The 24,511-nt window shown below is 35.9% G+C and overlaps 1 protein-coding gene across 1 annotated transcript in view; it reads left to right on the plus strand.

Annotated features, from left to right (window-relative positions):
- Window positions 1-24,511, plus strand: part of Cad88C (cadherin-88C) — a 283,326-nt gene that overhangs the window by 214,419 nt on the left and 44,396 nt on the right. The window contains 13 exon segments of the mRNA XM_067098927.1: window positions 2,639-2,790; window positions 4,418-4,625; window positions 5,875-6,017; window positions 6,373-6,535; window positions 9,071-9,243; window positions 9,492-9,689; window positions 13,555-13,693; window positions 15,540-15,667; window positions 17,546-17,673; window positions 17,926-18,048; window positions 18,963-19,111; window positions 20,048-20,208; window positions 23,033-23,182. Coding sequence (XP_066955028.1) covers window positions 2,639-2,790; window positions 4,418-4,625; window positions 5,875-6,017; window positions 6,373-6,535; window positions 9,071-9,243; window positions 9,492-9,689; window positions 13,555-13,693; window positions 15,540-15,667; window positions 17,546-17,673; window positions 17,926-18,048; window positions 18,963-19,111; window positions 20,048-20,208; window positions 23,033-23,182 — 2,015 coding nt within the window.

A 24,511-nucleotide genomic window follows, 5' to 3' on the forward strand; every position in this document is an offset into this window, starting at 1 on the left:
TTGTTTATTTGTTTGCGCTCTTGTGTGTACAATGGATCGTGAGGTGAGATTCTTCAAGGCGATTTCTTGGGGAGGAAATTGCATTCCTTATGGGGAGTGTGATCGGGAGGAAATTACACCCCTCAGATAACTGTTCTCGATCTGATACCCTGGAGGGTATATCATGCCCCGAGCGCATCCTGAGAGCGGCCAGTAGTCATTCGATTTTCCACCGTTATTTTTCGTACTCCACGCGGCGTCCATGGTTGTATGAATACAGTGCGTGTTAGCTTTTTGCGTCATCTTATCTCTCACGCTAACACACTCACACAGGTATTTGCAGTGACGGAAAAAATATATATTTTCAAGTGTGAATTTTTGCTAGACACTGCCAGCTTAATCTAACGAAAATGATAATATTATGGAATGTAGAGGTGTCCTGATGCCATAGAAATTAAAGCATAAAACGCAGTATATATTTATATATATACATATATATGTGTGTACTGTATGTGTATATATATATATATATATATATATATATATATATATATATATATATATATATATATATATATATATATATATATATATATATATATATATATATGTATATATGTGTGTGTGTGTTTGAGTAATTGTAAAGTAACTCAGCACCTTTTAGGGACTTGAATTTGTGCGATTTACATAAATCATATACATAAATCAGATGAATTAAAACTTCTCGCGTTCAGTATGAATTAAGTAATCTTTTTTCTCTTTGTCTTTTTATTGATGGTTACAGAGATTTGTTCATTTCTCAGTCGCTTCAGGTTACTCGTAAAACTTTGACTCGTCCGCAAAATGTCGCGTGTTATTGTGGTGGCTTGTGGTTCGGAATATCGTGTGTTGCTCAAGTGTGCAATAAACTCTTACCACCTGATACCAAGGCAATTTAGAAATTATGTCACCGGGAAGGACACCTGGGAGTGCGTCGGGTGAGAGTCAAAGCACCCCTGGTGGAGGGGTATAAAATTCACTCTTTATGACAAGAAGCCTCACACTTGGAAAGTATACCTGTTTGGAAAAAAAAAGTGTTGGTGACCATAGGTTATTTAACATTTGCGAAATACAGGTGTTTCACAATTTTTATTCATAGATTGGAATGGATTACTGATCATTTTTTAAATGATAAAGAGTTTTTTTTCCGTATATTTAGTCGCTGAGTATAAACGTGTCTACCATTCGGAAATATAATTAGAGCATTTTTTTTTTCCAGTGTCCTTTTTTTAGCCTTTCTGTCTTAATCTGATATTGAGGCTTTGATACTTTGACCTTTTGATCTTGTTTCCTAGTAGTAGCCCTAGTTCTAATGTAAGGAATTAAAGATTATTTATCCAGGAGACTTCGTCGTAATGTTCTTCTAAAAGTAGTTCTCTGCCTTCACCAAAGCTTCATGTACAGCACATCTTATCAGTTCTGCGTCCTGTACGAAACATCAGGACTATTTTGCCTTCATAGATCCAAAGTCAAGTAGTCATGTTGCCTTCGTTGCCTTCAAGGGGCAGGTCAGTCCCTTCCTTCGTGCATAACCCCCGCCCTTCTCTCTTCTTCTTCTTCTTCTCCTTTTCCTTTTGACCTGGGCAAGAAAACGGCATTTGAATTCGCCGTGGAGTTCGCTTTTGCCATGAAAATATATGAGCGGTGTTTTCTTTACCGTCTGCAGTATTTTCGAGCTGTTTTAATGGCGGTGAAGTAGCTCTTAAGACATCTTCCAGCCCCTACTTGAAAGTCAAAAGGCAAAGATTTTTAAGTACTGTTCGCTTATGAGTCATTATAAGAGGTAATTTAGTAGCTAATGATTGTACAACAAACTTCGTATATATTTCTAGGAAACTTTCTCTTAGTGTACTGTGTAAGATGAGAGTTAAACTCACCGAACCTTACAGTCTAAATATTTTTGTTTTTGCTTTTTTATGTGTTTCATAGTCCATAAGGAGTGTTATTTAATTTTATCTTGAACACAATATTGTTGTTGATGGTCACGCTATAAATTAATTTTTTCCCTCAGCTCAGAAGCAAAACTGTAATACATATATTTAATCTACTTGTCATTAGGTTATGATCGCATGAAGGCAAACATTATTTTAATTTTTCAGCTCATGTACAGAACATCGTCTTCTTAATTTTTAATAATTGATAATATATTTGCATCAGCTTCTGATTCGTAATTAAGTGCACGTTAAGATAAAATGCGTTCCTTTTGCTTGCGCGCTGATGTAATGCTGGACCTTTTTAAATCTGTAAAATAATTATCATACGGAAATTTGTTTGGTTAATATTCAAATACTAATTGGGAAGAAAGACCGCGGATTGAACGAAGTCTGAGACAGAGGGCCAGAGAGGGTTGCGATGTTGGTGAAGAGAGGTGGAGAAGTGAAGAGAGATGGAGAACGTACGAAGATGAGAGGTGCGTAGGTGACATAACTTGCGTGTATACCGTGAACAGTATTTGATTGGTGTACGAAATTTAGGCTGTCAAACCAAGCACTCGGGGCACTTTTGGCCATTCATCGCTTAAGACCGTGAAATGAGAGTGTCCGGTGGAGCCATCCATTTCTCATTTTTATGATGTAACTCTAGACAAATGCCTTACCACTTTTTTTTTTTTTTTTTACAGGTACAAAAATCACTACACTGAGGGGCAGCGATCTCGATGGCGATGCGCTGACATTTGGCGTCCAAGGTGTCGAGGGAAGCAATCTCCTGAGAATAGAACCGAATGGAGCCACTGAGGCCAACGTGTACCTCAAAGAGCCCCTGGATAGAGAGGTAATTTTAAGTAGTATCCTTAGTATGATTTAGGTATTTCCTCGGTATTGTGGGGCGTTAACCTGTACTTCTTCTTCATGGCCTTGTTCTGCTTTGAATTTTGAAGAGTCTCCACGATTCTGTGTTAGTTGAGATTCATGTCTGATACTGAAGACATTCGTATGTTTTGAGTTAAAATGGCGTTACCATTAAGGGGAACATGTTTACTCATAACACATACATCTTGATGTAAGTGTTTGACTTGCTTAATAGGTACATTGTCAGCAGATATATGTTAATAATCGTAATGTAAATTTAATTTATCTGAGACCGTAAACAGATGTTATTTGCAGTCTGTCTCTTCCAAATAAAAATCTCATTTTATATGGAGCTCTTTTTTATTGACGAGAAGAGTTGAATAAAGGTATTTTAGTAGATTTATCATGGCATCTTAAACGTCCGTTAAAGAAGATGAAGAGTATTTTTTCATGTGCCTTCTCTTTTCTTGTTCCACGTTCATACATTTATGCGTATGTATAACTTTACACGTTCTGGAAAGCATACTGATGGTGAAATTAGAGCTCCTTTAGTTTTTTTAATGTTGGGAGAAAATTGAAGATGTTGGTCCAAATGCCTGGAATAATAGGGTTTGTCATCCTGTTCTTTAAAGATGACCCATTGTCCTGTTGTTATGGAAGAGTGAGGATATATTAGAGATTTTGGAGGATATTTAAAAGCACAGAATGTTTTTAGAATAGGGAAATTGATGGAGAACTTTAAAAATCTTTTTTCACTGTCGACTTGAAGTCAGGACACGGTGCTAGAAGTAAAAATGACAGGATGGCAAATAATACGGATGGTGATAAAGGAAGCGTTGTAGATTTTGTGGATTGGGAAAACATGTAATATATAAAATGATTAGGCCTAATGAAAATGAAGTCAGTTTATGGAGTAGGATTATTGGAGGATGAAAAGTAAAGAAAACAGGTTCACATAGGCGAAGACAGGATGTAGAACACATTAAGGTGGTTTGGGCATATAGAGAGAATCGGAAGAGACAGAACTGAGCTGGGTGTATGATATAAAGATTCGCTTACGTTGGTAAGAGCGATCATTGAAATGTTTGAATAGTAGAGTTGTATGAGGTATGTATATACAAATATATACATATATAAATATATATAGATATACACAATATATATATAGTGTGTATATATATATATATATATATATATATATATATATATATATATATATATATATATATATATATATATATATAGAGAGAGAGAGAGAGAGAGAGAGAGAGAGAGAGAGAGAGAGAGAGAGAGAGAGAGAGATACGAGCAAAGGAAATTAATCTTGAATACATATTGTTAGGTATCCCTTAGCAGTTATATAGAAAAATTATGTTAAAAGAAGAGAGAGAGAAATATAGTGCCTTGAGAACTTCCAATACTTTGAATGTGTAATGAAATACGACAAATAGGACCAGTAAAATCTTGTATGAAGTGCATGGAAGAAAGGTACATCAGTCATAAACGGTTATGTTTTCCTTTTTTATTTCTTTTATATTACATCTTTTGGCGAACTGGAAAGTACTGTACATGAATCGAGTTCATCCGTAATCTTTTATTTCCCTTACACAGATCAAGGATGAATACACTCTGGTCTTAACCTTGACGGACAACAAGCTTGGGGAAGGACAGTTCATCACGCAGTCAATGCTCCTTTTGGTGGAGGACGTCAACGACAATGCTCCAATATTTCGGCCGCACCCTTCGTCGGTGGCTGTTGACGAAAACTCCCCTCCTCAGGTTCTGGCAACACTGCACGCCACTGACCAAGACGAGGGCCGTTCGGCCAGGTAAGTTCTCGTTTGACTTTACCATCAGCTTTCAGGTGGGGTCATTCCTTCGCCAGAGGCTGTTCATGTGTTCGATGAAAAACAACCTCTATTTGAAAAGATCTGAAGGGTCTTTTTTATCCACTCGCTTCGTTGCTGGCCACTTTTTTTTAATGATGACGATAATAGCTGTTGTACTAGTCGTAGAAGTAGTGCCCATTAATGAAACCAGCAGTCATCATGTCAGTAAGTCATGTTGACAGTAGCTATAATAGTTGTTTTTATTGAAGATAATTACTGTGACACTGGATTTGATTTATCCACTGACATTTTATTTAGAGGAGTGATTGACAGAAGTAATTTAAGCGTGTAATGAATTTATTTTTAGACAATTCTTAAGTAAGATAACAGACATGAAAAAACTTGTCCAAACTTTTTCAAATAAACGTTTAGGTCATAAAAGAGATTTCTTCTAGGAATCAGCTCGCAAAAAGATACTTGCCCAGAAGTGTGAGGAACCTATACAAGCAGATCATTTTAAATATTGCAAAGAGAAAGTTTTCCTTGATTTATATAGATTTTATGGCATTTATGGTAAATAGCAGTTTGTGGGTTTCATGAAAAAATGTTGTCGGTATTAATCAAACAATGTTGAAGATCTTTGGATCACCTTTTCACGGTAAATCCAGCCATTTTGTGGTGATTACCCCAGGCTCTTTGTGGGGCATTTGTTTACTAATTGCCCCAGTTTTGGGAGACTTGACGGCATTTGTTCTGTTGGAGACTGGATGGAAACGATTACTATTGTTTGCCCAGAGTTCATAAGGATGCTGTTCTTAACGCATTTGGTAGATTTACTCATGCGGAAGAGAGTGTACATGATCCGTGAAACGTATTAACTTTAAGTCTTCTTAATTTTGTTTTGGTAATTTAAATATGAATGAGTGTGTGCATTTCATGTGAAATAAACGCTTTTATTTGGAGGGGAATTGAATCACAATCTCAGTGACAGTAAAATCAAGCATAATGAAAAATGTTAACAGAGATAGGTAAAAAAAAAAAATAGAATCTCCATTGCTTTAACTTTAACTTCGTTTACCTTTAATGCTGTAACCGTCATTCTAAGAATATCAGAAACAATTTTTGTCATGTGACACAATATTTCATGTTCAAATTGAATCCGGTGTTTCAGAAACTTGAATAAATTATGCAACAAAGTAGATTTCCTTCTTTCAACATCTTAACTCCTTCCTCCCTTCTCTTTTTTCAAGGTCATTTATCGTCTCGATGCCGACTCTCCAGCGGATACAGAGAAATTTACAGTGAGCACCGTGGACGGGAAGGGGGTTTTAAGGCTGGTCGGAGACTTAGACTATGAAAGGAAGTCTTTATACCAACTCAAGGTAAGTCTCAAGAGGCTTTACGTCTGTTAAGTGTCTTTCCTGCTGGAAGTTGGGCTCCAAGGTCCTGCCAAGGAAGATTCAATTACGTTGCTTCCTTTAGTGTTTTGATTTTATTCTTTTCAGTTTAGGACTAGTTTGTGTATGTGTGTATATAATATATATATATATATATATATATATATATATATATATATATATATATATATATATATATATATATATATATATATATATATTCCGAGAAACCCTACAAATACGATCTTAAAAGAGCACTCTTTCAAATGCGCCAAATACTTTTAGATATGCTGAGCGGCAGTTTTTAAACGTAACTTTTTTTTATATATCTTATTCACAGGTATTGGCTGTAGATCGAGCTATCAGCGGTCGAGTGAATACAGGAACAGCCAATATTCTTGTGCGGGTGCAGGATGTGGAGGATCAGCCGCCCCAGTTCATTCAAGCTCCTCCAGTCACTCGGATACCAGAGGATATTCCTGTTAATTCGGGAGTTCTTGAAGGTACCAGTCGTGCTTTTCTTGATGGATATGATTTTAAGTGCACCTTGTGTGGAAGTTAGTCTCTCCCTTTCAGGCACACGTATATGTACAGTATGTAGATATATGTATGTGTATATATATGTATGTATATATATATATATATATATATATATATATATATATATATATATACATATACATATATACATATACATATATACACATATACATATATATATATATATATATATATATATATATATATATATATATATATATATATATATATACATATACACATATATATGTACATATTTATATATATACATATATATGTGTGCGTGTGTGTGTGTTTTGAAGTGCTTAGACGGGAGTTGTTCTCGATTCAGCAGTTTGAAGATCAGTGTTTAAGAACAGCGAATTAATTTGATTTTTTAATTTATAAAAATTGCCCCCTCATTTGGGAAGCACCTTATTGAGATTAGGAAATACCAAGTTCTCTCTGGTAGTCATAAAAATAAAAGTAATTTAAAAAAGCAGGCATAGTGTGTTCTAAATATTCTGTCAACTATTCTGTCCATATTCTTTACCTAAACCATGGTTATTCCCTACTATTTCTAATTGACGGTGCACGGCTTTAGATTTATTGCACAGATACTTCAACAATTATTTTTATTACATTGTATCAGGAACCTGAAAAATTTCATTGAAATAAGAGGTTGGAGAAAAACTGGTTTTAAGTCATTGTGAATCTTGTCGAGACCCAGAATAATTAAGATCTAATCTCAGGCATTACATCATGACTTGTTCCGGCAGATTTGGTGTGCAAGAAATACCTGGTTTTCTTCATTGGCTCTTCAATATTTTGCAGTTGATTTTGCATCCTGTTCACAACTCGCCCTTTTTGTATGAAAGTATATTTACGTACTAATATTGATGAACAATAATTATGGGCGAATGATTGAAAGGATTCTGAATAAAGTCGGATATTTTTCACACAGAAAGCAAGGCTTCTGGGCCCATATTGGTTTCAAGTTTGCGAAACTGTTGAACACCTTTATGGAGTTGGAATACATCTTCATTAAAGTAATTTTTGTCTAGGCAGTCTTTGCTTCTTGTCCTGTGCGTAAAGGGACTATGACACTATGACAAATACATGTATCTTCATGTCGTCATGAAAAATCCCTCTTCATTAAGATTAATTTAGGGATGTGTGATTTTTCCCTGAATGCTTACGCGTAGAACTTTATGTGATTTACAACGCTGTCACTACAAATCTGCATGCCGTGAATGACTGTGAAAATACGAGGAATGAAGAGTTTGACACTGCTTAACCTTACATCTCTGCTAGGCTAATGTATTTTGTGATAGTTTTTTCGTTGTTTTCGCTTATTTTTGTATTTAATAAAAAAAAATTGCAGTTTATAAGAAGGATATTACAAGAGAAGAGTTCTGGATAGTACAGTTTCAATTAACTAATTAAGGTTTGGCTGTTATCTTATATAATTTCTTCCCTTTTAGTTTTCTGTAAATGAAAACTATTGAGATGGCTTTGTCTGATCATCATACTTTTTCTAACTCACCAGACCTAGAAACTACTGAGTTGATGCTGCAAATTTGTATGTTGATCACCACCCTCCAATCATCAAACATACCAAATTGCAGCCGTCTAGCCTCAGCACCGGGCCGTGGCTGAGAGTTTCGTACAGCATTGTACGCTGTACAGAAGATTCCATTGCGCCGAAGAAACTTCGGCGCATTTTTTACTTGTTTTCTTTTGTCCCTGCCCACATTGCACAGTCTTAATATGTTACCAGTGTCTTTTGCAAGTCGACATTTATTTGAACAGGTTGTTTGAACAGTGACCGTCTTTCCTTGGAGATGAAAATACGCGGGATATCTTTGCGGTTTTTAAGATTCTCATGCACTTTCTGTTGTGAATGTATCTCCTCTTTCTTGAATATTTCCATATTTACTTTTTCTTCAGCTAATGAGACTTACCTTTAGCCACTCTGATAATTGATGTTCATTTGAAATGGTTGTCTTAAACGTGGTTTTGTTCTCTAAACAAAGTAACATGGACACCCGCGCTGAAATACTGACGTTTGATTGTGAATTTTTAGGAATGAGAATTAAATGGGAAATATGAGAGGGACAAGGAATTACTTTCGTTAATATGCTTATCGTTGGTAATTAATTAAACATCATTTAGAACGAGTTGTAGCGCAGGAGCTACTTTTTAATTTAAATATTCTGCGGAAAACCGTGGAAATTCTCTGAAGTTTTCGTTAGAACTTCGGATTTAGTGATAACTAAATACATGGGAAGTAGTAGCTCATGCTAGTAAGATCTATATTATGGTCTCACTGACTTCTATATGTAATTTATGAAGCACGTATAAAGTAGATTGAGTGTCTGTTTCACTGAAGATTTTCATCAACATTTCTGCTTTCCTTTTTAGCCCAGATAATTTATATCCGGTGTCGAGGACCGTAGTCATGGTGACGACAATTTACATCTATCATTCCGTCTTACTGATTTTTTTTTCCTTGACAGTGAAAGCAGTAGACGGGGATCGAGGTGTCAATAACAGAATCACTTACTCCATACTGGACGGAGATCGAGGCCTATTTGAACTGGATCGAGACTCTGGTGTGCTGTATGTGAAAAAGCCGTTGGACAGAGAGTCACCTCTGTCCAACAATGGCGCTTTTATCATCAAAATTCAGGTTTGTTACTTTCTAAGAGATGTTGAAGAGCATCAGTTGAGTAAAGCTGTGAAGTGAGTTAGATTTATTGAAATCCCAACTAGCGTTATATTTTATTTGCATTAAGTGTCAGAATTGATTTTGGTCCCTGTGTTCAGGTCGTCATTAAGTAACCAGGAGTGGAGTGTTTATATATTATTATCTCATCTTGCTTATTTAATATCCAAGAGGAATATATTAACAATGAACCCATTTGGTTCTTCCTGAAGGCCGAAGAGGACAGCACGGTAGTCGACCCTCCACCAAAAATGACGACCGAAGTCACAGTTCTACTGGAGGACGTCAACGACGAGACACCCCTCTTCAAGGCGTCTCATTACGTCGCCGAGATCGCTGAAGGTTCTCAGTTCAACAGCCCTGTCAATCTCATAGGAGACGCCATTCCCGAAGTTTACGATCACGATCAGGTGAGAAGTTGTCAAGTTTCTGTGGAACTGGTCAATGTGAGACATAAGTTTGTGACTCCAAAGAGTTCTTGGCTTAAAATCTGACCTTTTAATGATCTTTGGGAACTGACTGATGAAAAGACTTGACAGTCAATCTGGGCTTTGGGTTGGTTTTCAGCTTGCCTGCTTTTAAGATACTGATGAAAGAATTTTGGTATATATTGAAAAATTGTCAAAATACATACCATTAAAGGGTGCCTATATAACTTGTTTTGGAAACATTATAAGTGTATGTACATACTTTACAAGTCATCAAGTCATTATTAGATTCCAGAGAGCTTGACAATGGGACCTTAATCTCTGTATGCACTATTGTCTGGATATTGTTATTATTTGGTTGTGAGTCTAACAAATATTGCCAATATTTAATCTTCCCAAAGGGACATATCTTTGTATGGGATATGGATCAGGTGAGTTATCGTTTTAAATCTAAAATTGTAAAGCTTCTTTCTTTGTATTATAGTAAGCCAGTTTAAACTCCTAAGTTGTAGTTAATTTACCTTTGTAAGCTAAATAGCAATGCTTTTAAAGTAGGCATTGAATGATTTTTAATCTATAACCTTCAGTCAGCTGTAAAATAATAAAATATTTTGAAAAAATTTGAAAGACACTGAATAACTACACTTAGTTACAATTTTCTGGGAGAATTAATTGTACTGGATCTGCTATTAGTTAATTTTATATTAGTCTCGGTACTTTGATTGATTAAGGTTTTGGCAATCTTATTGGCAACTAAGATCCTTGAATACTCATGAGTACAGAAATTTTGATTTTTTCAGTTTTTTACTTCCAACTTTGCCCTTAACATAACCATAAGCCAGTCATTGAATTTTTGTGTTGGCTGCAGTAATGAAGAAAATGTTTAATAATTGTTTAAGTATATTATTGCTTTTTCTTGGCGCTTCTGGACATTAATTATTAGATAAATATTACTTTTAATAAGGATTACATTTTAGATGTAGTGATGCTTTCTGAATGTCGTAATTTATTGCATATGTCTAAATGATGTTGTTAGGTCTTTTCGTAAACGCTTTTGTTTTTAACCATCCAAACTTTAGTTTTTAACGAAAGCGTGCTGTTTTATGCAGCTAGCAAGATTTAGAGAGAAGTGATTGCACACAGGAATGACAAACGCTAACTTTTACTTATACCTAAACGACAGGTGGGTAGAGACAAAATGAAATCTGTTCGGTTTCATAAAACGATCAGAGGACTACTCGGACAGTAAATGAAAGTTCCCCCGGCCAGAGGAAGTTCCCATTAGAACCTTTCGTGCTTTCGTTTTCCTTGACTTGATAAGTGGGTTTGAGATAAATTAACCTATGTAATTAGTGCTCTTTCTCAGGTCCTGTTTTCAGTACTTTTCATCGTCTCGGTTGAAAAGTAGTATTTGTCCGTATGTTCTTTCTTGTTTATTATTTTTTTCCGGTGTAATCGTGAACAGGAAGTGTACTGTACTTGTGTATATTGGTGTTTGTCATATGTCTGTAGTTGTGGATTCATTTTGGTTTACTTTAGTTCACTTCGTCGATTTGAGTTTATTTGAATTACGACAGAAATCAATTTTATAATTTCCTTGCCTTTTGCATATATGTTTTCTAAGTTTTACTATTGCATTACAAATTTTAGTTAATGTTAATGGGTTTTATGTCTGTGTCTTCTGATGTTTAGTATGCAGTGCATATTCCAGTCTGTTACCTTAGATCTCTTCTCATCTTCCCTCCATACGGGACAGGGTTTAATGATGGCAGTTTCAGGGTATATGGTAGTCAAGGACAACATTGGCATCTAACAAGCACCGCAGAGTAGACGTGCATAGGAAGGGCTCTTTGGGAAACACTTTTGAGTTATGGCTAATAATTACTCCACTCTTTTACACAATGAGAGGTTTGGATGACCCAATGCTGTGTCGTGGGAAGCTGTGATCGCAGACGGTGGAATAACTCAAGGGTTATATCACCTTTCTGTACTCTTGAGATCACTGCTGACATTTCATTCTTCCCCAAAAAACGACCTAATCTTAGTTGCATCATTGTGTCTTCGTTATAAATAAAGCGCTGTTATGTACGCGTACCTGTCTAGACTATTTCTAATATGGTGCCATAGTTTCAACTTTATTAATTTTCCACGGTATTTGATCTGGTGAATCCCTAATAACTTGTCCACGTCAGGAGTTTACAATTGGCTTTAGAAATGAGGAGAGGGAGATGCTCATTCCTGCTGTAGAACCGCTGCACAGAACTTGATCATGATGTCTGTGGTACCTATGAACTCTTAAGACAAACATCACGAAATAATTCATATTGTAAACTTTCTTTTAGCAGGCTCACATGTCCAATAGGCAAGTGAGCAAAGATAGATTGTCTATATACAGCTTCGTGCACTTTTTTCACTCCCCTTAACTAGTCAGTTAGGTATAAGTAAATGTAAGAGGCTTTCCATCTCTGAACGAAATTTCGTCTTTTTTTTTTAATTCGTTCTTGTGAATTTCTTCAAGAAGACATGTATGAAATTCCTTTGCTTTTGCTTAGCAAATGCATTTAATTTTTTCTTGAGTTTTGCACTTGATTAAAAAAGAACATAATAGACCTTTTAAAAAAAGATGCATGGTTTTATTTAATATACGCTATATTACTGAACTATATTTATAGCCATTATTCTTTAGTTTACTGAGACAAAACCTATATATAGGAAATGTTAAGATAATTTAATTTAACTTAATCTCTCTCTCTCTCTCTTTCTCTCTCTCTCACACACACACACACACACACACACACACACACACACACGCTTGTGTTTGAATGGTGATTTCTTTATTGAGCTTTCTTTCGCAGACATTAACCAGGATACCTGAATGTTTGAAACGTTATCAAAACCTTTGGCTATATTTAAGGATATTTCTATAGTCATATTTTACTATTGTCGAACAAGCTTCATTTATTTCAAACCGACGCTGAGGTGCTCTCTCTTAAGAGTTGTCTCTCACACTTATTTAATTTATTATTATTATTATTATTATTATTATTATTATTATTATTATTATTATTATTATTATTATTATTATTCAGAAGATGAAGTATTCCAGACTTTATAAATTCTGTGTTCCTATGTATTTTTTCCTTATAATGTGTTTTCATTTGTTTTTCAAGATTTTATACTTGTTTTTGAATAGATTTTCCAAACTCGTATTTTGCCGATATTGTTTGGAATGCACTTTAGGTTAATGGGATCCATAACTAAGTTGGTGCTCTGGAGTGAACTGCTCACGAAGGCCGATAAAGCATAACGGATTTAACTGTCTAAATTGTTAAGGCCTCATATACATACATACATATATATATATATATATATATATATATATATATATATATATATATATATATTATATGTATATATAAACTCAAGGTTATATATTTAATGTTAAATTTTGTAGCATTTATTATTTCTGTTTGAAATCAAATATCCCCAATATATAACTCAAAGGTGGTGGCACTGACGTTACAGTATTATTGACTAAAAATTGCTTGTGTTTTATCACTTATTAATTACACTCAAATATAAAAAAATTTCTTCAAGGAAGGCGTTTTCCTGGCATACAGAATTATCTCTGACGGTTGAATGTGCCCATATTGTGTACTCTTACGATAGCGGCATTCAAATTTCTAAGCAATTCTACCTTGCTGGATAATTGGACGACCCCTCCGACAGCTGAATCAGATAATTGACGTCACACTACACATTTCTGTATGGAGAGAAAATTGTATTATAGTCAGTCGTGTGTGTGTGTAAACATATTCTCATTCCGAACCACTTTTTTTCCCCTCAGGGCAATAATGGCACCTTCAGAATGTTTCTGGAAGGCGATGGCGGTATGTTTGACATCACTCCACCAGAGGGGGTGAACTTTGCATCTTTCCTCATCAGGGTGAAAAACCCAGCCATTCTGGATTATGAAAAGGTGAAAGGTAAGGATCATCTGCAACTTCATAGGCAATTATTGTATTCAGTGGATAAGGCAACAATCAAGTTGCTTGTATTAGGCACTGCATATCGGTGATTTTTATGGCAGAATTATACTTCATTTGATAGCCTTTGTTGTCAGGTTAGCAAGCAAAATATTTAACGATATGAAATTTTTGTCACTTTGCAACATTTTTTATGACCTTAGTTTTCTGTCCCAGGATACCTTGTTTCCATATCCACAGGCATTAAGGGGATTGAAATGTGTCGCTTAATTTTCAGTTAAATCCCATATTTTGGAATATTTAATTTTGTTTCCCGGAAAACTTTAACGAAGGTAGAAAGTATTTGCGGGACTTTTTTTCGCTGCAGTTGGCAAGAACTGTGTATTTATATTAAACCATTTTTGCTGTTTTTATACCGTAGATTTTACCTTGATTTTATTGTCAATTCCAGAGGTAGTATAATCAAAGTCGCCTCGTGCTTTCACCTGTTACTGTAATTAGTTATGAAAGGGAAGCTTCCATTTTTATAGAATTATGAATCTTGCCACTTTTATTGATATATCAAGCTGTTAACATACTTGACAAAGGCACTCTTTCTGTCAAGATTTTAAACACAGAAACCAAAAGCCATAAAATCAAGGGTAAGATGATGAGGGTTTTTTTCCATCCTTTGTAAGTAAAGACTCTGGAAAATTTTGAATAACATATGGGAAATAGAGCGTAGATAATTTCACCTTTGGTATAGTATGGGTGGATTAAAACTGCATCTGATGTGTAATTCCTGTTCCACTGTTCGCTTGATTAGTAACTACCGTACATTGAATTCTGGGCAAAGTTATCTGTGATTTAGTAAATTAGTGCATTCAGTCAAGTGAGAGGATTTACATGAAAAACAGTCTCAGCTTCCTGTGAGAGAATTACCATACTTTTAATAGAGAAAACCAGAAAGATCTCGAGATGAGATTATACATGTACCCACGTCTCAGCTGCTTGTTTTCAGGCTCTGAGGAGCATCAGCTTAGTTAATCGTGATCTCAAAAATTAAGCATAGGTAATTATTTGTGAGTTGGCTTTTAATATGGTCCCAAAAGTGTTCTTTTGGATATTCCCTGAAACTATAGTTTATCAGCCAGATACAGAAGAATTCATCTTTTGAACTTGTGATGAATCATGAATTTGTTGAGCGATATGCTGTGGTTTCAACATGGACACTACGGTCTGGTATGGAAGTGTAGGATTAGGAAATCGAATGAATTTTCGAATTCAGGTTGTTTGCAATTAAAAATCCCATTCCTGTTCCACATGGTAATGTTATGTACAGTTTTAGCGACAAGATTATTCTTAAAAGGTAATTCCACAAGAATGTAGAAACTCACTGTTTTGTCTCAGAATATACTGAATATAGGTATTATGAGAAAATATCGTTTTCAGAGTTAGAGGTAATTTACAGAAAAGTGAGGTATTTATAATTTTTATGAGTATTTTTGCAACGACTGAATTAAAATCTAACCTAAATGAAACTGTAAGGCTTGAACTAGGGGATGCTTTGATATTTTGTGATAAACTATAAAAATGTAAAGAGAAACTCGCATTGCAGAAAATCGTAGGGTAAGACGAGGGGAAAGGGAAATTTTACTGAAAGGTTTATCTTTGAATAGATGAGGTGTGCGGTTAGGAGACAGTTTTGTTTCACTTGTCTGGTTCAGGTTGTGTTTGATCAACAAACCAGAGTAAATTCCTTTATAACCAGAATCACTTTGATTTGTTACGTTAGTCTTAAATTGTTAATTATGTCAATTTTCAGCCTTATTTAGTCAATGTTACCTCTTTTTGTTTTCCTTGACAGTGGTTAATTTCACCGTCGTGGCAAGGGAGACCGTTGCCGAAAACCCCAAATCATCGTCTGCTCTTGTGACTGTCCATGTCAGAGACACGAACGACAACTTTCCGGTTTTTTCCGAGGACCAGTATGAGGTGAGTGCTGGAACAGTCCACACGTAATTGATTATTGCTTTCAGCGAACAAAATCAAATGACGAGGGCTTCAATGGCTCATCGCCACCCCACACAATATAACAACATTGTCAGCCTCTTCATAGGTGGGGGATATTAGGGTGATACAGTAAAAGCAGAGACGATGCTGGGAGCAAGATGGGCAAAATGGCAATTATCATTCCTACTTTTATAGTGAAAGGTCACACACGCTTCATGTGCGTGACATATATATATATATATATATATATATATATATATATATATATATATATATATATATATATATATATATATATGTATATATATATATATATATATATATATGGTACATATATATATATATATATATATAGTGAGATATATATATATATATATATATATATATATATATATATATATATATATATATATATATATATATCAAATAGAAGGCAGTATTATAGCGAAAATTTAAAGAAAATGTTCTAAGAGAGTTAGAAGAATTTAACATTACAGTTAAATGGAAAACAAGGAAAGCAGTTATGGAAATGCTAAATACTTGCAACCAGGTTTTCTAAAGGAATCATCCCAGCCTCATGCATTTACCATAACTTAATAGCGTTTTACAGTTAGGAAGAGAATTATAATGTTAGTAAAAGGCAGGGGTAATACACAGAGAAAAAATGTGCTAGTATTTATACAAGAATCTTTTCTCGTCCATCACAGTTCCTGCCTTTAATCCCCTTGAGGGTGAGTGGGTATCAACAGAAAACGTAAGTGACAATTACCACCACTCAGATCAGTCAGTTGGAACTGAATGCTACCATAATGGTGGTGAATGGTACTACCCAGGCATTGCTGCCCCAGGGAGTGGTTGTGGTTTAGGATTCTAATGCACTATAACTCAAGAGAGCGAAAGTTCCTAGGTGAGGATTGTGAATTCTTTGGAGAAGAAATGCCCTTAATGGAAGATAAACGTTTTTCTCTTGAAGCTAACTACGGCTACATGTCAGATCAGTCTGCTTGATGAGGACTGATACTGCAGTGTTAGTAAGTGGTAGAACCTGAACACTGCTACCCTAGGACATGCCAGTGGTTTTGGGGTACAGATAAATGTGCCGCAAGGCAAAGACATAACTAGTTGAAAGTTCCGGGCAACTTTAATTGGAAGCAATGCACCCTAAATTGAAGATAAGCCTCTTTCCGTAAAGTTAGCGGCAGCACATTCCTGTAGGATGCTGGGAAAAGAAAATAATGATATTCTTGCAGTTCTGCATTGTATGAAAGGCACCAAATGTCTGGGGCCATGGGATTCAGCTACTACTGGAAATGTTGAGTTAAAAATGGCAAAGTGGGGGTTCTGAAAAGGGTCAGTTTTGACATAATTGTACTCTTATATAAATAATAGAAGACTACATTGGATCGGCAATTGTAATAGAATGGATGCCATCCGAATAAATACTGTGTGAAGAGATGCAGAGATTGAAGAGAGGACTTGGAAGACCACTTTTGCAGCACTCCAGCTCTGAAGAGTGCTATCTACTATTCTAAATAATGATTGGGAAACGTGTCTCAGGACTAATTCCCTACAGAACAGGGTTCAGAGAGGACTGTATTTTTGGTGAAAATGGCGGTGGGGAGTACAAAGAGAAGGGGTGTGATAAACAACATAACTTGCAAACCAGCCATTTCTAGTATGATTAGGAAATACACAAGATAACTGAATTACCGTGGAGATGATAACTAAAGTAAAAAATTATTATGATCATGTTTGATTTTTCTATCCTTATGTCATTTCCACTAGTTACAGTTGTATTTACCATCATGCTGTTGAATAACTGTCAAATTATATCTGATGTCCCTAATCTCTCTCCTTCAGGTTTCAATCCCTGAAGATGCATCTGTTGGAGCGACATTAACGTGGGTTCAGGCCAGAGATCCGGATAGCGGTAACTTTGGGACACAAGGGATCAGGTACACAGATCTCCGAGGCTCTTTAGCCAGCAAGTAAGTTTTGTACTTTTTCTCCGATTCATTTTTAAGATACCCTTTTATGTTTATATTTGATTCAATAAAATATTTTGTCAACTGCTAGCCAGTAAGAAACTTCATTCTCATGAGGTCACGCTGACCACAACAGGCAAAGTGAAGCAGGTGTTCGTTTAACTGAATTCTAACATTATCTTATTTTGTGTATTTGCACATCATTATTTGGTGACTTTTTAACTAACTTTTTTTGTATCTTATGCTTTTTCCTAGACTTAATTTGAATCCAACGCTGGGCATAATAACACTCAAAGAGTCTGGTGCCCTGGATCGTGAGAGTGTGCCCGAACATTACTTGACAGTGGAAGCGAGAGACGATTTAGGCAGAGGCAATCGGTAAGTTTAATCTTCCTGAATGACTCTGTTTCGTTGGGAAATTTTAAAGTCATTGTGCAGTTTAAACATAATTAATTGTGGCATATTGTTATGGTTATTTGTGTGTGGTTCGAAAACTGCCCAGCATGGGCGCCCGCAGCATATTTTCCAAAGGGGGGAGGCAAATCTTAGTATATACATGGATAGTTTCCGGTATCATGTAGACAAACACTTTTGACCCTTTGAACTAGCAGGGTAATGCCAAAAACAGTATCAGCGCCTGCATTTCTTTAATGCATAAAGTAATTATATATATTATGTATATATATGTATGTATGTATATATCTATAATTTTTTTCCCAGGATTTCAGGGGGGGGGGCGGCAAGTGCCCCCCTTTCCCCTACGTGCGGGCACCCATGTTGCCCAATGAATAAATAGAATCTTTAACACTATCATTGTTACCATAACTAATTCTCTTTTGTTAAAATTTCTAAGAAAATTCAGAGATGACGCAACTAATGAATAACAGAATTGAATTGACAGTCTTTTTCCTGAAATTGGCGGAGATTTGTACACATTTTATTCTTGAGTATAATGCAAATATATTAAACAGAACTTTCAAGAACTGTATCATGTTCTTACATGTAAAATACTAATTAAATCTACATTTTCTATTTAAATACTTAAATAAAGAGGTAGAGAAGAATATGAAATTCGAATGGAAATATGCCCATATAGGATACTCAGTAGTTAAGTTTCTTCAAAAATAATGAAAACTTCGAATGGATAAATGTGTACCTATTCTCTTGCAGTTAAGCGATGTAAAACTAGTCATTGCTCATCTCTCTTAATAAATGTCCAAGATAACTTCATGTACCATCTCGATGTGTATAATCTTACCAAACCTAAAAGGAGTATTTCCTGTATTCATCAGAAATACGGTTGTGGTGAAGGTTATCGTGGAAGACGTGAACGACCATCCCCCGATCTTCCTGCAGAAGTACTACGAAGCCAGAATCATGGAGAACGCCTATGCATTTCCGGAGCCCTTTTTCATTACAGCCAGAGACGACGACCTGAACGGTAAGGAAAGAAAAGTGACAAATCAAGTTTCAGTATGACGTCCTCGAAGTGTTGCTTATAACATTATTCATCTCCCCTTGAATTTAACAGACACTTGTTTTCGGTTTTGTTTGTCCGTCCCTTTGTATGTTAGCAGCAGTATGTGAAAGATTTTAGACGACTTTGGTCGCCTTTTTTTTCCATGAATTACTCTCTCTTCTGTCTATCTGTTCTGCTGTTGAGAACAAATTTGAATGTGGGTAATATTATTTCGCCAAGTTTAGTACCTCCATTACGGTTTCTTTTTAATTCTGTTTCTCTCCTCCAATTCAGTTCTCTGATTTTGTTTGATGAAATTTTAGTTCAGCCTTTCATCTTTGTTAACTTTTTGGGGGGCTGCGATTATTGCAAATTTGTCTTGATGAGGTCACATTGTTTAATTAAAATTAAAGTGACTTCGCCGAAGCAAATGTGCAGTAAAGGCTATGAATATTTGTAAAATATTTAATGTTAATATTCAGTGTTCAAAGAAATTTCCGTCATTCCAGCTGTAAAAGCTTAATGTAGCACCTATCCTACCTATTATGGACAGGCATATCATTTTACACTGTTCTCGGTAGCAATAAATCAGACAATTCGTGTGGTTAGCAGTCTTCTCAGTTTCCGTATATTGAAGGAGAAAATCCTTCAGAAAATCTTTCCTGTTATCAGAGGGTCCGTAATACCCACATGGCCACCATTTCCCCCGTATAGTCCGCAGTCACTCGTTCAGATTGTATGTTCCAGTGATTTCAGTGAGGCTAAAACAGGTTGAATGACTAACGTTGAGAATTTATTCATTTCTCCACTCTCCTCTCATGTCATCTTCCGTTAATTGTGTTTGCATGTAAACTTTTCCAGACATACTTACATACAACGTGATTCCACACTTCAACAGAACTTTCCTATTCTTTCCAGGCACGAATAATCACGAAGTCCGATATTCTATCCTGAGTGGTGACCCAAAAGAAAACTTCACCATCAACAATTTGTCTGGTGAACTCAAGCCTTCCGCTCCACTGGATTTCGAAGCCATTGACCAGGAGGGTGATATTCGTTTCTTCAATCTCACAGTCAAGGTTAGAATGGCATGTTGTTTTTTATTTGTATTGGTGTAGAAACTTTTGCTACTTTCCATGATAATTTTTAAAGATTATGTTTAACACTTACTTTCAACTTTCACTAATTACCAACGCTTCCAGATTCTTTCGCGAATCTGTACGCTTCTTTTCAATATCATCAATTAACGCTATATCTTTTGCAAGCATTGGCTGCCCGACTTTCCTTTCATAACATCTTTTGTATTCCACAACCATACAATGCATCTGCTACTTTGCTAACTTCTTTCATCACTGCACCTGCATGGGCCAGTCACAAAAGCATCCAAAAGACTACATTTATTCACTAGGAGGATGTGCCTGTAAGACAAAATTACGAAAAGTAACTATCCACAATCCTTGGAGAGGTTCGGCTGTATCAACATTTATGAATTGTACAGACCTACGGATAGTGTTTTCGGAGGATATTAACTTTATTCATTACTCAAGTACAGTAGAAGGGCAAGGAGAATATAGGGTTAATCCTTAGCCTTTTATGTGAGTTTGCAGGTTTTGTAAGTATCAGCAATTAGAACAGATCATTTCAGAATCTGATATACCTCTACGATAGTTTTTGCACTGACTGCAGATATGACATTATAAAGCCCTGCCTGGGCCCGGGGCGCGTAGAAGTTCAGATATTTGATTTTGTTTTTATATGAGAAATTTATTGGGAGTTTTCAAGAATTTTTACTGTTTAATCGTAGTCTTTAGAGTTATAGATCAATTACTAGTCAACTTTGATAATTGATATCTGTGGAATAAGATAATGCTAATTTTCTACATGTATCTGTTTTCAAAGTATCATTGCTTTTTACTTATACAAGTGCATAACTGAAAATGATAAGGTTACAATGGGATTACCATCATTAAAACAATATGGAAGAATATTATATGGGGCAAAATACATTAATTTTAGCAATAAACAAAGAGGACCAGAAATGTAGCAGCATGCTAAGTTCTGAAAACACTTCATTATCTGCAGTCCACATCTTGCACCCTCAGTTTTTTTCCTTAGTACGTATCTATCAGTTTTATCATAAGCCTTCCAAATGTTCATGTATTCCCAGAATAAGTTAAAGTTTTCTCTTTCATGTCCTTATGTCTCGCATGTCTAGTTCATAGAAAATACATAGTCTACATACACTTTTTCGGTATTATTATACTTTACACCTGATCTGCATCCCAACTATGAAACCCACATAGATAGGTAATACGCAGTGAGAGGAGTTCAAAACACGCCCATCATTCGCTAATTAATAGTTTCGGAGATATGATTGATGAATGTTGAAAAGTTACCAATATACGATAGAGCTGTATAACTTCGTTTTCTGTTACTACCTTCCTCACATCGCTCGTTTTCTGTAACCCCCGTGGCTAGCGCGCGCAACGCAACATTACCGCCTGCCAGATCATACAAGTTTGCCAAGAATCTTTTAAAATGCGGATAAGGCACGAAGCGCCGCTCCGCCACGCCCAAACTGAAAGCAGAAGTGTTCAAAAAGTGACTGTTAAAAAAGTAGCATCACCCACATTGTTGGGTTATGTTGAGGTAGTGACAGTTGTTTTGTCGAAAACAACAAAGCAAGAAAACTAACAGGAAAAAAATGTTTTTTTATAATGGCTCGAGGCTTCCGAACAGTGACCTTTGACTACCACTTTTCCTCATCCAGACCGACACAGCTCTTCCTTTATCAAATCTTTCGTTTATTCTACTTACTCTTACTCAGCCTTCAGAAGGTTTTACTCTCTTAAAATATGCTTACTTACTAAATTTCACTCTCATGATCGTAATGAAGCACCACGCCCATAATTTAATCAATTCACAGGGTTTTTCCAATACTGAATATTTTACTGCCTGCCTTACATTCTCAGGAGTTCCTTCAGCAGTAATTACCATTAACGTTAACCTCCTTCAACTTTGTCATATGCCAAACATTTTATAATTCCTTAAAGTTCAAGGGAAGATATTATTACATTTTGTCATCATTTCTTGATCTGCATCGTTTATTCCAATATCCTTTTGCCCATTAACGTTTCTGTGTGAATCTGCTTAACTCCAGTACCCTTTGAATCACTAACACATTGATTCAAATCCATCTCAGAACATATTACTAGTTCTTCCTGTGTGCATGTACCAATGAAAACTTCTTGGGTTCCAAACACGCTCGCCCTTGGAACTGTAAAATCCCCTTCTGAGTCTTTTCTTCACATTTACTCTTAATCCAGTGCTGATCTGCCTTAGTTATATATGAAATTTCATCTTCATCCAGATCGTTCTCAGACATCTAAAAATAACTATTTCCACACTTCAAATCTTTATTCTCCCGCTGTAGATACCATCTGGCTCTTTAATCTACTTTATTATAACATAACCAAACAAGCATTTTTATCGACATTTCCTTTTCCAGAGGTAGGGATATAAGGAATTTTTTTTATAGAAATCACGTATTTTCGACAATCCGGTCCACTCAACACATATCTGCAGTATTTCTCCCTTCTCAGCCACGCGGAGGATTTCAAAACTGCTCGTTAGCACAACTGTTCTCTTTTTCTCTCTCTGTTGTTTAGCTGTAGCATTTAGGTAACCCAGTATGATCACCATTCCCTCCTCCCCATTTCAACACCATGAATTCCTCTTACTCTCATTTTTCTTTGCCTGGACCCTGTACGCTAATTATTCTGTACCCTTCAATGCAAGTTATTATCAGACGTAACTCACTGTGCTTTTGTTCACGTCCCCCCAGTTTTCCAATCATTTGAAGGTTTTTCCTCTCCCAGTTTTAAGTTAACTCCGTTTTTTCAGGCTTATGACTTGGGAGAGCGTTCGTTACACAGCGAAGTTCCAGTTTTAATTTACGTTGCTGATGTCAACGACCACGCACCTCAGTTCGATCGTCATCTCTACAGGAAGGCCATACCAGAAGACACACCACCTGGGACTTCGGTGATACAGGTGAGTGCTAAATTTTCCGTGATGTATGGAAACAAGCAACAATTTGAGCCGCATATGGTGGGTCATGAGATTGTCTATAATTTTCATGGGAACAAAACTACTGTGCGATGGTTTGCTACGCCATTTCATGGAGGTTTAAGTACCAGCTTTTGCACTGAATGTGGAAGACCTAGGAGTATCGTCGACCAGCAGTTGAGCTTTTACCTCAGTGAATTTTTCATACGTTGCTTACTTTGATACAGAAATATTTTTGTACAAAGCATTTGTCTAGGTTAAAGATCAAGCTAGTTTCCTGCTTTAAAAAGTCTTCAGGTTTCGCTCATAGGGGTTTTGTTCATCTCTCTCTCTCTCTCTCTCTCTCTCTCTCTCTCTCTCTCTCTCTCTCTCTCTCTCTCTCTCTCTCTCTCTCTCTCTCTCTCTCTCGTTGTTCTTATCACTTTTCTGATTTTATAAGTCCTATTCAATGTATAATTGTATCGAATTGGTTTTGGAAACCCTCATGCTGTTAAGTTTTTTTTCAAGTCGCCATTTACCACCCACGTTTGCCAGATTTATAAGTAAGTACAGAACGGTCAGCTGAGCGAGTACATAAAAACGATTATTGTTCAGTTACATGAAAAAACTAAATATCTTTAGGAATCACATTACACTTTCTACTACCCCTTGTTGCGTTAATTGTCATTATTATTAAATGAAATGTTTAGCGATCTTTGTGCAAAACCCAAACTACCTTGCAAAATTTCATCTATTTGCCTTAATTCGTTTTTCCCATTCTATGTGCCTAACTAAACTTATTACTTTTAAATTGTAGGTCTTATTCACTCTTATTATGCTGTTTCTGATCGGAAACTATACTTGATATCTCTTTTATATCATACTTTTCAAATTCAGCCAATAATGATAACCATTCTCCGTACATATTTTCCTGTGGTCCAAGTCGTTTTGTTCTTGTACCAGCGGACTGGACACAACCCATAGTTATCAAAATTATCTGTGATTCTTTGCACCCTTTTTAAGGATACAAGTCCTTAGACATTTTAGATGTATGTTAAGTATTTTTTGCACTGGGGACACACACTGTTACAGCCTTATAACAGTGGCAGCTAACAGAGCCCATAAGTGACTATTGAATAAATTCTGATTGCAGAACTCTAGAAGCGTTAGCGTATATGGAGTTATTACCGGTTTCAGCTTACATTATCCAGTGCCTAATCTCTATGCTTTACTTGAATTTACCGTTTGCTGTTCTACTTTGGAGATCTTAATGTACAAGTCTGGAAAATTGTTACCATGGGCACACTGTGCTGACAAGATTGGTTTGCAAAATTA

The sequence above is a fragment of the Macrobrachium rosenbergii genome, chromosome 55 (genome assembly GCF_040412425.1).
Source record: "Macrobrachium rosenbergii isolate ZJJX-2024 chromosome 55, ASM4041242v1, whole genome shotgun sequence".
NCBI classification, from domain to species: domain Eukaryota; kingdom Metazoa; phylum Arthropoda; class Malacostraca; order Decapoda; family Palaemonidae; genus Macrobrachium; species Macrobrachium rosenbergii.